At 39.7% G+C, this 17,345-nt stretch overlaps 1 protein-coding gene across 1 annotated transcript; it reads right to left on the bottom strand.

The window, feature by feature from the left end:
- Positions 1–772: 772 nt before the first annotated feature.
- Positions 773–17,232, bottom strand: fmnl1a (formin-like 1a). The gene is made up of 25 exons (XM_074697315.1): positions 16,645–17,232; positions 11,831–11,914; positions 11,416–11,502; positions 11,247–11,320; positions 9,590–9,673; positions 9,366–9,509; positions 9,172–9,280; positions 9,007–9,083; positions 8,836–8,929; positions 8,389–8,463; positions 8,194–8,304; positions 6,252–6,401; positions 6,073–6,174; positions 5,331–5,946; positions 5,098–5,222; positions 4,800–5,002; positions 4,486–4,720; positions 4,337–4,405; positions 4,173–4,253; positions 3,935–4,064; positions 3,687–3,850; positions 2,426–2,527; positions 1,335–1,430; positions 1,110–1,224; positions 773–1,015 (listed from the first exon to the last, which is right to left on the bottom strand). Exons 1-25 carry the CDS (start codon positions 16,828–16,830, stop codon positions 951–953), a joined length of 3,378 nt encoding a protein of 1,125 aa, XP_074553416.1. The 5' UTR covers positions 16,831–17,232; the 3' UTR covers positions 773–950.
- Between the last annotated feature and the right edge of the window lie 113 nt (positions 17,233–17,345).

The following is a 17,345-nucleotide window of genomic DNA, read 5'->3' as shown; positions in this document are numbered from 1 at the left end:
TCGCACGGTGCAGTCGAAAAAATGTTGTCTACATGTTTTTCTGCAGAAAATGAGAAAGAGAGGAAGAGAGGAGTGGTTTCCAGACTCTGACGAATGAGACGTTATTTTGGTATCTGTGACACAGGCATGTTCAGTCCTACTGTGAGTAAGTTATGTGACGACGGAGACGACGATGATGATGATGATGAGTGTTGAATGTGCAGGAGGAGTCAGAATGAACGCACCCCAACCAGAGACGTCACCGGTGACGGTGTCCTCTTTCCACTGAGTGATTCTCCCACTTGTAGAGTAGTGTGATATAAGAACAAAAATAATACAGAAAATAGATCTATGATATAATGATATATAAATTTAAAGCCTACTGATACTGGAGATACTAATTTATCAGTGTGGATGCCATGATATTCTGTGAGAAATGTGTGTGTTTTTCCTGTGAGAAGATAGTCGGCAGTTGACTCTGCCTTCTTTTGTACATAATTTGCTGTGATTGTGTGTCCAATAAAGTGCAGCTCTCTTGTACGATGGTTGCGTCTCCTCGTGCTTCATGAGAAGTCATTTATTTTGTCTTTTTTTGAGTAAATGTTGACTTCAACTGTGTGTGTCCAACGCTCTAATTTCTTAAAGAAAAAGAGAAATAGGTTAAAAAATGTGTTTATTTAAAATACAGTAAAGTTTGTTACTTAGTTTCAAGCAATCCTACAAGTTAAGAGCATAAAAAGCCAAACAGTAAGAGAAATAATTCAATGTTTGAATGTTTTATAAGTCGATCAAATGTGTGAGCTTCACTCTATTTACACAACAAATTTACGCTAACATTCCTGGAAAATTACAAACTCAAGCCAAATAATATTTTTTATAAAATTGTATGTACATGTTTTTTAAACTTGTGCTTTTATTTGTTAATCTGCTTCAAAGTGAAGTTTAATCATGAGTACGGGAACAGAATTAGCTCAAGTGTCCTGGCGTTGTGCTGGTCGACGGACGTCCGTCCGCCTGTACGGCGTGTTCCTCAAATCTGAGTCAGACCAAAGATAAGGTAAGCTAGTTAGCGTCAAACATGCTAAAAGCATCATCATGCCGCTCATGGGTGCAGAGTCATGTTAGCGTACCTGTGATGATGTCCTCCAAGGCGCCGTCCTTCCCTTCCCGTACCTGCGGCTTCACCTGCCTCTTCTTCAGCTCAGCGATGAGGTCCATCTGGGGCATCTTGGGCATCCCGGGCCCCTAACAGGTAAGAAGCAGAGCATGTTTCCTCAGAGGTTTTTCTTGCTTGGTGATGGTTTGCACTGACTCAGAAGCTGAACTTTGGTGCTCAGTGTTATTAAATATTTCACCTTCTGCGCCCCGGGCTTGTTTGGAGACACCGACTCCTTCGCCTCTTTGCTCTGACTCTCCATTTTTTTCTTCAGCTCGATATCCTGCTGCGCTGCCTGTTCAGTCAAAGGTAGAGGAGTTAATCCGTCACACAACATTTGTTTTGTACAAATAGCACAAAGCCACGGCGTATTACATTCACTTGTAGAAAAAAAACAACTCAGGTTTTTCGGAGTAATTTATTCTTTGGTTTGTTTTTTGTGGTAATTAATTTTGTTTTTCTGATTAATAGCTTTTTTTATTGGTTTGTTTTTTATTATAATTATTATATTGGTTTGTTTTTTGTTATAATTATTTCTGGTTTTTATGAGTATTTTTTGTGGTAATTAATTTTGTTTTTCTGATTAATTTTTTTTTATTGGTTTGTTTTTTGTTAAAATTATTTCTGTTTTATGAGTAATTTTTTTTTCTGTTTTCAGATTACTTTAATCCCATTTTTCAGAGTAATTTTTTCCTGAAGTATCGAGATACTTAGAAATCCAGCAAGAACCTCATATATGTGCAGAATAGGATCTGATCCGTGCGGGACACAGAAGCCACCACACATCCACGGGAGTCGTCTGCAGGTTGGAGGTTCTCATAGGATTTCGAAGTAGCTCTATACTTCAGGAAAAAAAATACTCCTAGAAACAGGAGGTAAATATTACCACAAAAAACAGCAGGTCGAGGTTATCGCGGGATTTCTAAGTATCTCGATACTTCAGGAAAAAATTACTCCGAAAAACAGGAAAAAAGTAATCTGAAAACAGAAAAAAAAATTACTTATAAAAACAGAAATAATTATGACAAAAAACAAACCAATAAAAAACATTAATCAGAAAAACAAAATTAATTACCACAAAAAAATACTCATAAAAGCAGAAATAATTATTTTAAAAAAAAAAACAATAAAATAATTATAACAAAAAACAAACTAATAAAAACATATTAACCAGAAAAACAAAATTAATTACCACAAAAAAACAATCCGAAGAATAAAAAACTCTGAAAAACCTAAGTTGTTTTTTTTTTCAAGTGAATGCAATACGCTTCTGTACAAAGCTCTGCTCACCTTATAGGCCTTTATCAGGCGTCCAAACAGCGGGAAAAACATGGAGGGCTGTGTGGTTTTGGGGTTCTCTCCGAAATACTCCACCACGGAGAAGTACGCCTCCTACAGGAGGAAAAGAAGGGTCAGACTAGAGTATAGGAATCAAAACCGGTTCCTTTTGAGAATCAATAAGTCATATTTAATCCACTGACACCACTAGCCGTTGTGCTCAACGATTCCCTTATCGATTCTTTACACTGTGCCGAGGCTGCAGGGCCTTACGTCAGCTAGCCTGCAGCAGCTATCGTAGCTTAGCCGTTAGCTAACAGTTTCCCACGAAAACTCTGATTCAAGATTTTCAGCTTCAAATTTTACTGAAGACCTGGACCCACAAAGAAATATACATTACTTTCTTTAACATCAGGCCCCGATTCAACACATCCAACACGGTATAAATCTCCTTATTTACCAAAAACGATATAAACGAAATAGCGCTAGCTTGACGCTAACGTATATGGGAAAATGCATTGATATGCTAGCAGTTAGCATACATCGGCCTCAGAATGGAATTTCACCTTTCACCACAGAAACATATCGCACTTAGCCTTTGTGAAGAATTATTGAGAACTCCAAATGTCAAAATACTCACCGGTAAATGAGAGAAAAGCTACATACAGTCTCATGGGTGCCTCCATAACAACTCAGAGTGATGCTATAACCACATTGAGACACTAGATGGCCTACTTCAGTCAATAACATATAAAATCAGTACATCAACGTCACATAACTTCTGTTTTTTTCCTCCCAAAGATATTCAGATTGAGAGACAAATTACATTTTTATTCACTTATAAACTCAATTTAATGTTCACAGAAGGAAGTTCTCTATTGCAAATTGCACATTTTCATGACATGTATTCAGTGCACTATTTTTTAACTTAAATTGTGTATATATTTTTACTGTAGTCTGTATAAAGTTATTTATTTAATCATTATTATTTTCTTCTACTACTTAAGCTCTTTTCTTTTTTTTTTTATAACTTTTTGTAATATTTAGTGTTTCTCTGTGTTTTTCTATTCACAACAATTGTACGGAGAGAGTGCAGTTTAAACCAGAGTCAAATTCCTTGTTTTCTTGAAAATACTTGGCAAATAAAGGTGATTCTGATTCTGATTCAAAGGGAATCGACAAGAGCTTTGGTATTGATAAAAATCTTATCAATGCCCATCCCTAAACAACAGCTTGTTAATATAGTCTCACAGGAAGAGGTGTGAAGGCTAACCTGAGCCGTCTTGCTGTCTTTGACGAAAGACTCCAGCTGCTCACTGTTGGTTTTGATGAAGTCCTTCAGCACCGGGCTGTCATCCTGCACCAGGAACTCCTTTTTGGCCATTTCCATCCCGCGCTCTAACGAACGGATATCCTGGAGGATACCCTCCAGTGACACTGCCAACAAACAGAATCAGATTTAAAATCAAAATCTAGTTTTAATCACGCATTTCCAAGCGTCTGTTTCTCGTCCTAACGTACCGAGAGCTGCTTTGTCGACAAAGTGAAGCTCCGTGTGGAAGTTCGCCAAGTCGGGGTATTTCTCTTGGATGATGTTGGTGATGAAGTGTAGCAGCGTCTGTGAGCGGTCCGTTGATTTGGTCTCCAACAGCTGAGAGGAGTTCATGGGTTAGTTTCTTCATTAAGAAGTTTAACTTATGTTTAAGAGCATCTGATGTGAACTTTAGTGACTATTTTGTGGTAGAACAAAGCGCCTTACGAGGTCCAGACTCTGCAGCCTAAAACCGTAGACGGCGCCCCTCTTACTGCTGTTCATGTAGTTCCCAAAGGCCAGAACAATCTGAAAGAGAGCACACAGGATGACTTGTGAGAATAATCACAGATTAAAAAACTTTTCAAGTTTTTCAAGTTGGTTTCACTTACTTCTAAAATCTTTTTCAGTTTGGCTGAAGACTTAATGGACATGGATGCAGCAATGATGGAGTTCAGTTGCTGTGGAGGCGAAAACGAAACAAGTTGCTGAATGTCCCTTTTTTTTGACGTTTGAACTCAAAGACATGTCTGAAACTCACCGGCTGCAGGCGTTTGACCGTTTCTGGGAAGTTTCCCATGAAGATCAAAGTGTTTATTCGCTGATTCAGACGAGGAATCTTCCCAAACCGTAAAACAAACTGGTCCTCGTCGGCCAGCTCCTCTAGAGGACGACCGTCTTTCTCGTAGTTAACCAGCAGCTTCATCTCGAAGTCTGAGGGTATGAAGTGCTCGAGCAGCTCCAGGAGGTCTACTGACAAGGACTGCTGGTCGTACCTGGGAAAAACAGTTAAAAACAGCTGATCAGCTGATAAGTTTTAAAGAGAAGAGGAGGGGGTAACTCAGAGGCACGTACTTCTCGATGGCGGTGCAGATTTCAGAGGGTTTCATTCCTCCCTTGCGTAAAGTGATGGCCAGGTTCTTGGCCTTGTTGGAGTCGATTAACGTGGTCTTGCTAGGAGCCTTCTGGACTGCCTTCTTGGTGAAAGTGGTCAGGTCTTTTGGATTACTCTGGGCCCGAGTCTTGAACTGTTCCTCAAAAATGTCCATATTCAGCTCCTGATGGCAACAGAAGAGGGACAAAAGAAGCAAAAATCAGCTCCGAACCAAACACTGAACGGTAGAAGTGAAAATCAGGGCGTGCGTCTTCTTACCCCTAAGACCTGCTCGTCATCCAGTTCGGTGAAGACGGTGCCGGTCACCTGGTTCGGTTTCAAGGCCTGCCAGTTTAACAAGGGCATCTTGAACTTGGTCTGGATGGGTTTCTTTGTTTTGAGCCCTGAGGAAACACCAGAAGAAGAAGTAGAAAAAGAAGAAGAAGAAGAAGAAGTGATGAACAAACAGCAGAGTGACTACGGCTCTCAGGAGCTGAAAACTGAAAACTCACCGGACTGAGTGCTTGGAGCTCCAGGAGGAGGAGGAGGAGGTCCAACACCACCTGGTGGGGGAGGCGGAGGAGGGGGTCCACAACCAGGTGGGGGAGGTGGAGGAGGTGGTCCACCACCTGGTGGAGGAGGTGGCGCAGGGACTCCACTCCCAGGCAAAGGAGGAGGAGGCGGGGGAGGTGGAGGACCTGCTCCTGGAGCTCCTGGTGGAGGTGGTGGAGGAGGAGGAGGAGAGCTGACCACCCCTGGACCACCAGGAGGAGGCGGTGGGGGAGGAGGAGGAGGCGGGGGTTGCGAAGCAGATTGGCCAGATGCTGGAGGAGCAGAGCCAACGACACTCTGAGGGGAAGTGGGCGGGGCCTCTGAGGCGGGGGCCTGGATGTACTCCACCACGGTGACAGGCACCACCTGGATGTCCAGACCTCCTGAAGCGCTGCGCCCCAGCCGGATCAGACCTTTGTCCTGCAGCTCCTGGATCTTCTGCTCCAGCTCCGAGGACATCTGAGGGGTGTGTGTGAGCAGACGCTCCCGCTCCTTCTCCCGCTCCCTGTCCAGCTCCTTCTCCCGCTCCCTCTGCTGCAGCGAGCTGACCTGGGAGCACGACTCCCGCAGACTCTCCTGAGAGACACAAACATATAAACATAAATAACACCAATACAGGCTTTTTCCTTTTGATTTGAGCTGCCTTGTCTCTAAACTTGTTAATTTAACGAAACATGGCTCATGTCAAAGACCAACTCTTACTTTGAGCAGCTCCGTCTCCTTGGTCACCTGCATGAGCTGAGTCTCCAGCTCGGATATCCGATCTGTGGTCTGATTCTCGATCTCCTGGAGCCGGCTGCTCAGCTACGACACAGAAAACTCTCCTTCAGCATCACAACATCCTTAAAAACTCTTCACGATCAGAAAGATTCATGTCAGACCTGTACGTTGTGCTCCTGCAGCTCATCCACGTGCTCCAGCACTCCTCCTCTGTTCTCTGCGTCCTCCAGGAGGGCTCCCACATCCAGGACGTTGTCCAGGTAGGCCTGGATCTGCACCTGCAGCTTCTCGCTCTCTGTTTGCCTCAGACCCTGATCAGACCCAGACATACAGTAATGATTTATCGAATGCTGTTTCTCAGGGGGAGGTTTTTGAGATGTGTTTGGAAGGACTCTGAGGTCCACGAGGACCCAGAGCTGCTGAACCTGAGGTTTTTTGTGATGTTTGGGGTTAAAAGTTTTTGGGGTAAGCTGAGGTGAGGACGGCGGGATGAATGTAATGTGTTCATGTTTCTGCGCTCTCGTCAGGATCTCTGGAGCTTTCAGCGGCTTTTGCGAGGGACCGCGATTAGAAGTGTGCTGCAGTAATCCAGCTTAGAGGAGACAAAGGTGTGGACAAGTTTTGCTGAATTATGGCTGAAGCTCTGTGATGTTTTGGCGGTAGTTGAACTTTTATTTTTTTACAGTTCAATGTGGGAACCAAGGGTGACATGACGGTCAACATCAGGTTGTTGTGGAGTGCCAACTGAAATATTTTCAGGGGAGGTTTGTGTAGTCGATGTATGGAGGTGAAGGGGGCTGGGAAGGCTGTTGTTAATGATGTGGGAGTAGAACTGTGACCTCACATCCTTGAGATACATAAGCTAGGTTTCCATTACAACATTTCGCAAAATCAAAGCAATATTTCTAAAGTTTTGATACAGTACAATTGCGCCTTGCGGGTGTTTCCATTATGACTAGAATTGTGCACAACTTGAGTAAAGTAAATGTAACATCCGTCTGGATGCTGCACTCATGATGATGCCGAATTATGGACGCTAGTGTTTTTATTCACTGTTCAAACTGTCAGCCGTAATCATGGCAACTCAAAACAAACAGGAATAAAACTATGGAGGGCTTAAAGTGCGAAAAATAAAATATATAAATAATATATAAAAATAAAACAATTAATTAAATACATAAGTATTAAAATAATTAAATGTGTCATTAATTAAAATAAAATAAAATAAAATAAAATTATCCAAGTCCTGCTAGCCCAAGTTTGGTGAGTGAGAGTGACAAATAAAATTAATTCATAATGTACTGCCAAAAATGTAACCATAAAACAAATAGACAAAAAGGGAAATGACTACATAATACAATAATTGAAAATTAATAAAAATAAATAGATAAATAAATTAAAAAAAAAAGATTAAATAAATGATTAAATTTGGTTTTAAGTAAGGAAAATTCACATTTTAAATGACTAACACATTTGATTCATTATTTAAGTATTTAATAACACATTTAATTACTAAGATAAATATATATTTATTCTATTATTTATGTATATTTATTTTTTTCAAACACTAAATAATTTTTGACACATTTAATAATTAAATATTTATTTATCTATTTATTTATTTATTTATTTTTTAATATGTCATTTTTGCACCTTTGGTCTTCCATACATCTATACATACTTGCATGATTTTGCAAAAAAAATGTTCCCATTGCACTTTTGCAAAAGCGTTCAATATGAAAACCTCTAAAAACTGTCTCATAAGAGCATAAAAACTTTTTGGGAGGTCTTTTCGAATTTCATTGTTTCTGTAATATTTTTTTATTGTGATATTTAGGTTTTGCAAAAATTCCTGGTGTAATGCAAATGCAGCTATAGAGAAGGCTATGAGACACCTTAAAGCATGGACACTTTTTGTGTGTGAAGATGACTCCTTGTTTTAACCTGAGTGTCTGAGTTCTGCTGTCGAAGTCACTGAGCGTCTGTCAGTTGATCTGTTGCTGTTTTAAGAGTTTCATCTGTGGCAGCTTTTAGCTTTTAACCACTGAAGCCTCATCTGTGCAGAAACACCCACATCACTCAGAGATATTTCTACACACTCACCTCCAGATACTTGTCCAGCCCGAGGTGAGTGAACTCGTACTGAAGGTGAACGCGGAAGTTCATGTTCTCCACGGAGTGGACCACAATGTTGATGAACTGCATGCAGGCCACCTGGACGCAGAAGAAATGGATTTTAAACCACAAGAAAACCTCAAACAATCAGCTGGAACGAAGCTGGTCATTTCAGGGACCCACCATGAAGTCAATGTTGCTGTCATCGTTAATGAAATACTCCATCAGCTTCTCGAAGCGGTTCTTCTCTCTGCTCACCTGAAGAGAGGAAACTTGTGTCTTAATGGAAACGTGTTTCTCAGAATGTCATTTTAACTTCCACCTAAAGGAGGCAGAAATGCTAAAGAAGTCTTTTTTTTCCATGACAAAGAAAGACCTGATCTCAGTCACATTACACACAAGGTTGTTTCATCCCGTGCACTGTCCCTGCAACTTGACTTCCACACGTGTTACACGGCTTTCCATGTGCAACGGATGAGAGCACACGTGCATGTGAGAGCCGGGCTGTGTCAGTCACAAGATGAGTAATCAAAGAGGGGAAGTCTGCAACAATCGCTCGACTGAACCAGCAACAGATCAGGTTGTAGCAGGATCACCAAAGGAAGCTTTTACAATAAAACATCTTCAAACCTCTTTGAAATTATCAAAAGCAGAGAGGATGATGTCATGTCCTCCTCTGACCAGACACACAGCCGCCAGCAGCTCCAGGACGAGAGCTTTGGTCCTGTGACAGAGGAGGAATGGTTAGACACAGACACGGACTGACAGACGCACAGATACAACAGACACTTCATCTCTAACCTTGGATTTCTGCTGTTCAGACTGAGGGTGATCTCATTGACACAGCGAGGGTGAGTCATCACAAGGTTAAAACCAGACTGAAAAGGGAAGAAGAAGAAGAAACACATGAGGATGTGCTGCAAATAAAACCAGCGTGGACGAAGATGTAGGAAAGTTCAAAGCTACCTGGTAGTTCATGATGGCTCTCAGGCACATGATGCACACATGCACGTCGTCTCTCTGGTAGGACGAGTGGGACTTCTTGTGGATCTTGTTCCCAATAGTGGAGCTTATTCTGTGAAGAGATGTAAACAGTGAAATCACAGAAATCTCTCACCATCTCAGCATGTGAAGTTGTAAAAGCGTTGAGTTCCTCTTACCTGACGGTCAGGGCTCGGGCAGCTCTGGAAACGCCGTGCGACTGGGAGCTGCTGGAGTTTTTGGTCAAGTCTTCCATCGACCGCTCTGCAGGTTTTCCTTTTTCTGACAGAGTGCCGCCGTTTTCCACAGTCTCCACATCAAACCTGAAGAGTTCATGAAAACAACAGTCCTGAAGAGTTTGTTTCATTAAAGAAGAATTTAAAGAGAGTTGGTGTAAACTCACGAGGCGTCACTTTGTGCATGAGAGAGGTACTCCACAAGAACGTCCAAGCCTTTGTTCTGCTCATTGAGGAACTCCTGAGCCCATCTACAAAACATAAAGCATGCAGATAGAAACTGTTCATGTGTCTGGTTATTTGCACAAATTGGATTTTTTGAAAAGAAAAATCGACAGTTTCCTTAAGTTACATTTAGATTCATGAACAAAAACACCCTCCTACTTCTTTTCAATGTCATCAAATGTCACCAACAAAAAATGTGACCGATACGGTTCAATTTTCTTCTGTTACTGTCATTTAAAGAGTGGTATTTCTCCTGTTATTTACTTTGTTGAAACAGTGTTTTAAGCAGGGGCAGCGTCATAGGTGGGCCCAAGAGTCCCAGGCCCACACATTTTCTGCCACGCCAAACTTTTCTTTGAATTTTTTCTTTGTTTTTAAAAAAAATCAGTTTTAATGAGGAATGTTATAAAATTTAGACACTTTAACTTTCGCTTTTCTATTGTAAGATGTCTTGTTTTGATAAAATGAACCAAGTTGGGCATCCCTTTGACCTGTTTGTAAAGAAGTGCTGAGGCTGAAATTTTTTTTGATTCAATAATTTTAATTTTTCAACAAATGAAGCATTTTTTAAAAAAAAATACAAGTTTTTAAATTAGACTTTTTTTTTGTAATTTTTGCACAACTCTTTTTTTCCCCAAATTTTTGCTGATTTTTGAAATTTGAAAAGAGAGATTTTTTTTGCAAGTTCTATATATTTAAATAGAAAATGAAATCTTTATTTCTGGCACATTTGTCGAATATCTTTTTTTTTTTTTTTTTTTTTAATATTTTGAAACAAAAAATGTGTTTCTCTTTAAATATTTCAAAATTATTTTACATTTTTGATAATCTATTAAGTTTTTTTTTTTTGAAAATGTTTTAACATAAAAAAATGTTTTAAAAATGTCATTATGGTTTAAAAATTTTGCAAAATTTTTTAAGTGAATTTTTTTTTTTAAATGCAAATTTTCTTTAATTTAAAAATCTTTAGCAATTACTGCAAATTTTTTATTTTTGTGATTTTTTTTTAATGGGTTTTTCTGTAATTTCAAAAAATGTTTTTTGGCTCATGTACAATTTCATTAATTAAAAAAACTTCGTATTTAGATATTCATTCTCCAGATTTTACTTAGGTATAGAATTTTACACCTTCTTGTCTTTATTGTTAAGAAAAAGTGGATTTTGTGGCTGTGTAATGACTTAAATTTAGCCTCATGTTATACCGATCCACAAGACTGTAGACTTTTGTCTTTTATTTAACAGTGGTTAATGTTGGCACCATCCTTGGTTTAAACTTTATTAATGACAACAGCCTAGTGCATAGTTTAATTCATGAGGAGTTGTGTGTTTTCTCTATGCAGCAATTCTTTAACAAGATGGAGCAAAAATACACATGCAGAGCTGAGCTGATGCAAAACTGGTTCCTGCCAACCTTTAAATAGACCGCCAGCTGGCAGAGGGGGATAAAAAAGTGGAGCTTTGGGAGCTTAGTAAGTGGATATTTCTAAAATAGAAAGTTTTATGGAAAGTTTATAAAGTGCACATTGAAAAAGAAATCACATTGAGCATCATATTTATTCATGAACATCAGAAAGCCTCGCCCTAACTTCATGTGCTCACCCAATGTGATTGGTGCGAAGAGAAATCTCCAGATCTTTGAGGACCTGGGTGGCGTCCTGGATCCGTTTCTTGTGCTGAATGAGCAGCACAGATAAAATAAAGACATCATGAGAAACATTTTAAACCAACCATGGATGAGATGTAAAATGAAGGTTGTGTTTACACCAACCCTGCGAGTCACCCCTCCTTGATCCTGGTAGAAGCTTTTGATCTTAGTCAGGTACGTGGAGGGGGGGCTCTTCACCTGAAAACGCTCCTGGGGGGAGGGCAGAGCACACACAGACCTCAGTTAAAAGAGGCTTTCTGACTGATTCATCTGATCGACGCAGCACCTCAGACACATTTAGTGGCGCACAGCGTCTGTTGCTATTATTGTCAGTGCTAGTAAACACATCAGACACAAACCGCTCTCTGTTTCCAAGACGACGCCTCTTTCATTTACCACCACCACAGAAAATGAACTGCACCGTCTCCACGCTGCACTCTGCTCTTTACCACACATCCATTTTGGGTGTCGGTGTGTTTTTTAAGTCAACTCTGATCCTTTTCAGATTTAAAGACATTTATTAGCTGCAGCATCTTACCTGATCACAGACTAACTCCCACTTCTTCTCATTGTCGTACTGACTCAACAGCTTCAGTTTGTCAGGGGGTAAGTTCATGTAGCTCTGGAAGAGAAAAGAGAAGGAGGCTGCGCTGGTTACAAGACAAACATCTAACACTTTATTCTTCAGGTTTCCTGGAAGATCTTTGAATATTTCACACCACAGGTCCAAACCTAAAGGGTGTTAACCATCCAACGGAAACAAGGATGACTCACTTAAACAGAATGAATATCTATAAGCTAAACAAGATGAAGTATTACTGTCACTTTTTTTATTGATGAGGTTCGACTTTAATTCACCATCCTTCCTCTCGACTCCATATTTACTCAGACCTTCCTCCTCCTCTACACCTGGTTGGTTTAGTTTGACTCAGCCGTCTCCAGAGTTGACACACTTGTGCCAAAAAAAGTGATGTTTCAGTTTTTGTCACCGTCTGCTCAGTCAGACTTTCAACCCTTTAAAGGTTATTTCTTACGTCCTTCGTTAGGGCTGGGTTGACAACGTTACAAACTGATGGGGAGCCCCTCTTTTTGAGGCCAACATGACGTGCTACCTGACAAGCTCTGTGTGCATAATCTTGGAGTCATAATAAAAGGTAAAACCTATAGGTTGCAGATAGAGCAAAGAACAGAAAAGATTTATTTCCATGGATAAAAATACTTCACTTTATGGTAAACGTCTCCTTTTAAAATGTGCAACAGAAACCTAAAGAATAAAGCAAACTGTGAAACAACATCCAGAGGTTTTAGCTTAAAGAGAGGTCCACGAGGCCTCAGGTTTGGCACATTTTAGGGTTCCTTAAACACCAAGTATCAAAATTTATTCTCTTTTTTAAATTATTTTATTATTTACCATTTACCATTATTATTATTAAATTGTGGCAATAGGTCTCTGGGGAAAGGGAAACCATAAAAAAAATGTTTCGAAGAAAAAAGTGCCCCAAGATTTATACATCACCTCCTTAGAAAAATCATACAAAGGGAGCAGATTTATTAACAGTATTAATGAATGAATGAATGAATGGTTAACAAGCACAACAAAACTCTCTATTGAGCCTCTTTCCTCTTATCTGAGACTTATCTGAAGGGGAGGGGATGCTTTCCACACGAACTTGACGCGCAGAAATCAAACGAATTTGAGAGGCCTGTATGTTTTTGAACATCCTGCGTGGTGACCGTTGGTGTCCATTCCCAAACTGCAGGGGGCAGTGTATCACAAAGGTACATCTACCAGAGTACTAAACGAGAGTCAAAGAAGTTTGTCTTTGTTTACAACATATTAACATATTTGTCCAGAGATTTTTCCAGTTTTTTTTTAACAGATTCCTCTTCTCTGCTGAGAGTGGTCGCAATTTAACGCCATGAATCATTAATTGCTCAGTGATCTCTGCGTGAAGAGTCATACAGATGCCTGTATTTCTGCACTTCAACCACTAGGAGATCCGTCCAGCAGGTTAGACATTTTTGAGTGTGCGCGGCGGAGAAATTTTCTACGTAAAAGGGACCGCGCAAGGGGGCGTAGGTACAAAAATGACGTCTTTCGTCCGCAGGAATGCATCAAGCGTAAATCAGCCTTAAGGCAGGTTGACCGCATTGTTCGTGTTGTGACCCAGCAGAAGTAAAGGCTGTCGAATGAATTTGTATATTTATATATTTTTTATATTCATTTAAAGCTTTTCTTTTTTAATCTTTAGGTAAGTTTGACGAAATGTCAGAGGTAATAATTATACCTTAATCCTCAGAATCCCAAGCACTTTTTTGCTTCTGTCATATTTTTTACTCACAGTGGTTTCATTTTTCTCCATAAAGTGAAGTTCAGTACCTCTATAGATTCAGGACAACCACGGCTATAGGCCGATATAACTCAGTTATGTCTTTTTGTAGTGCAAAACAATTTAAATGCTGTAATTCATTAGCATTTTTGAATTTGCCCGCGGGTTTGGGATCCAGAGTTAATATGAATTTCTGACTAGTTTGGCAACAACATGCTCATGTTTACGCAAATGATGCTTGGTCTATTTTTATTTGAGAGAAAACAGACGCTATTATCATGAAAAGTCACGAAGGGCGATAAAACAATGAATCCTGTTTAAAGTGAATCTACATTACTGACATTTCAAACCTTGCTAACTGTCAGTTTTACCGTCACTGGGCAGATTCTCTCCTTCTGAAGAACAACCTGCTCCCCATTGGTCAGTTTGAACGACTGACACCTCAGAGCCAATAGAATCGAGCTCCGCCCTTATGCCAAACAAACCAATAGGGACAAGTTCTGCGTTCCAGTTGCCAAGTGGGAAAAACTTGCCTTAACAGCAGTATGTCTGTATAAACATTGAATAATACTATTGAGGGATTATCTTTCTACGTCATCATAAAGATGCGCAACATTTAGCTCCATTCATTCAGACAAGTTAGCGGTTTTTAAACACCAAATTCAACCTGTCAGAAGCATCGAATTGCACAGTTTTTCTGTGGACAGCTGTCAAAAACAATACTACACAATAGAGACAACTTCTGTCAAGTTTACAGCGCAACCAGTGTTTCGGCTTAATGAGCTTTTAGTTGAGATTTTTTTTATTTTAGAAAAAGGGATTTTTTTTTTTGTAGTCTGAAATCATGAAAGAGTGAAACTGACACAAACAGTTTTCCTCACAGCTGTAAAATTACAGTTAGTCTTTCTTTCCTGATTGTATCTAAACTTCAATCTCCATGTCAGTTGACTCTAGGCGTTGGTCTTAACATAGGCTACTTTTTTTCTTCGCAGCGCCTTTGCTGTGGTTTGTTTTGACACTTTAAGAAAAGGAGAAGCAGAAACGGAAACAGCCTGTTTGCTCAGCTTGAGAAGGATGTGAAGCTTCAGTCTTGTTTAGGTATGGGAGGGGTTGCATTGTGGATTTTGTGGTACAGCGATAACCCCAATAATGACAACGACTCGAGTTATAGAGCATTTTCTACTGTATGATTTACTCAGAGTGAATCTCCTGATGTAAAAACACTAGAACAATGAAGAAGAAGGAGAAGGAGGAGGAGCACTTCTCCTTTTCTTCTTAGAGTGTGATGCCAATATCAAGACGTGCAATCTCAAAGCAAACTAAGTTACAGAATGACATCTTTCTGGAGTTAATGTTGAAAGTCATTTTAAAAAAGAGGAAGTGATGTCATACTTTCAGTGCTTGAGAGGGTGTTGTTGGCACTAAACTGCACAGGCACTCGTTGTTCATGTTCTTAGCAGCCAGAATACGTTTCACAGATGTTACGAAACCTGAAAGCCACATTTCCATGCAGTGTTGTGTGCTGACATTTACGTCCTCAGGGGAGGTGTTTGTCAAATAACTGAGGTGACGCACGGAAGTGTTTTTGAGGTGCAACCCCACCCCAACGACTGAGACTAGCTCCACCTGTGGTGAGGTTTTTGAAAAATGCAAAACATTGGGCACAAGGCGAATTAGAGGGTGGCCCTAAACAGGAAAACAGATTACAGCGTCCTGCACAACTTAAATCATCTCTACTGATAGACGTTTTAAACATTATGTTCACAATTATATACATTTATTTATTTTCAAAATTAAGACAAAAAGTGTATAAAATTCTACACATGGTAAAAATAATTATCTAAACTTAAAGATTTTTTGATTATGAAATTGTGCATGTGATGTCTTTGTTTTTCTATTTTCAATAAATTTGCAAGTATTAAACAAAAAAAAAGAAAAATTTGTATTTTCATAAATTTCATTAATTCACAAAATGCAGGAAATTTCAATAAGTTGCAAAAAGTCCCCCAAATTTCTAAATATTAAAAATTTTCAAAATCTTTAGTCTAATTTTTAAAAATAAAAAAAAATGAAAATAAAACAATTTAAAAAAAAAACATTGAAAAAAATGTAAAAACTTCACAAAATTTTTTAACAATTTTCAAATAAAAAATGCATTTATGTCAAAGAAAATCTTTTTATTTTTTAAAAAAAAATGTAATTTTTCTAAATAATTATTTTAATTTTGAAATATTTTTTTTTTTTTAGTCATATCAATGTATTATATTTCCCAATTATTTTTTTTGTTTGTACATTTTTATTTTCTTTCAGATTTGGTCTTGGCTCTTAATTTGATTTTTAAACTAAATGATTTTTTTTCTGTTATTTAAAAAAAAATACTAAAAAGAAGTTCAAAGATTTGAAAAATAATGGGTTTTCCATAATTTACGAAAAGTTTAGATTTATTTTTTTCCAGTATGTCTCTAAAGTGTTCATTACAGGGTTTTATCTTTTCCAACTTGTTGTAATTCTGTTGAAAGTGATGAAACCATTGGTTTCAGACCTTCTGGTCACACACATGTTAATGTATTGCTCAACTTCCTCTTCAGACGAGCTCCCTGAGCAGGCGAGCGGATGGGCGCTAATCACTGTGTTTCAGCCTGGAGCTCAGTTTAACAGTCCAGGAGAGTCTGCGCTCATAAATCTGACAACCTGCCCATGACACTGTACTTCTACTAAAACTCCTATTAGTGCATCCTTTTCCAAATGACCCTTTGCTGTTTCTGTTTCAAACACATATTTTGCAATGTTTGTCTCTTTGTACCTGAAATGAATGATAGAGTTTAAGCAGTACATCATACACAGTCTGAGAGTCCATTAAATGTCACAGTGTTTGAGTTTCACAGAAGGGAAACTTCAAACTTTCACAAACAAAGTCATGTGGGCCTGCTTAATAGTCCCACTTGTTACACAAAGCCTCAGCGACAGCCTCATCTAGCTTTAGTAAAACACTGAGAGTAAAATCTGAGGCCCAGTCACTCACCAGCACCACATTGAAGCGCTCCTCCAGCTCCTCCTCCGAGGGCATGGGCAGTTTAGGGGGAGCCGGCTGCTTCTTCTGCGGGGTATGGGCTGGGTCACTCATGCCTGGAGCTGCACCGACTGAGTTCCTGGCCTCTCGTCCCTCAGCCGGTTCCTGCTCCAGGCCCCCTGCAGCTGCATTCCCCATCACTAATCTCCAGAAGTAATCCAGGAGGAAAGCTGTGTAAAAACCTTTTCTACTGAGAAATCAGTCAAACACAAACAAAGTGGCAAACGGCGACCACTCCAAAACAAAAACAAGCAGGCCTCAATCAGAGTCTTTGGGCCAGTAGTGGAGGAGCATGAAGCCTCTGGTTTACTGAATCAGCCCTGGTCCTGAGGACAGGATGGCCCACAAAAGAAGGTAGACTGCTCTCATGTTGGTCCTCTCATCCACCTGTTGCTCTGTAACAAAACCAAAGCTCTAACTGGGCCTGTTGGACGCCATGATAAGACCCACCTAGCTCACTTTTTCCTACTCTACTCTACCAAAATCTACTCTGTCGAGTGAGAGGAAGGAGTGCGATACAGTCTGTGTCACAGATAGAAACCACAGAAGCAGAAGAAGCAGAATAGTGACTTCCTGTGCATGACAGCGAAAAAGCTCCTGCGGAAGAGAGGGTGGAGGGTAATAAGTGTTATACCAATGCCATGTACACAGAA

This window comes from Halichoeres trimaculatus, unplaced genomic scaffold, assembly GCF_033239565.1.
Source record: "Halichoeres trimaculatus isolate MK-OKI-2021-1 unplaced genomic scaffold, fHalTri1.1 fHalTri1_scaffold_20, whole genome shotgun sequence".
Classification (NCBI taxonomy): domain Eukaryota; kingdom Metazoa; phylum Chordata; class Actinopteri; order Labriformes; family Labridae; genus Halichoeres; species Halichoeres trimaculatus.
This window is presented reverse-complemented; position numbering and strand designations above follow the sequence as displayed.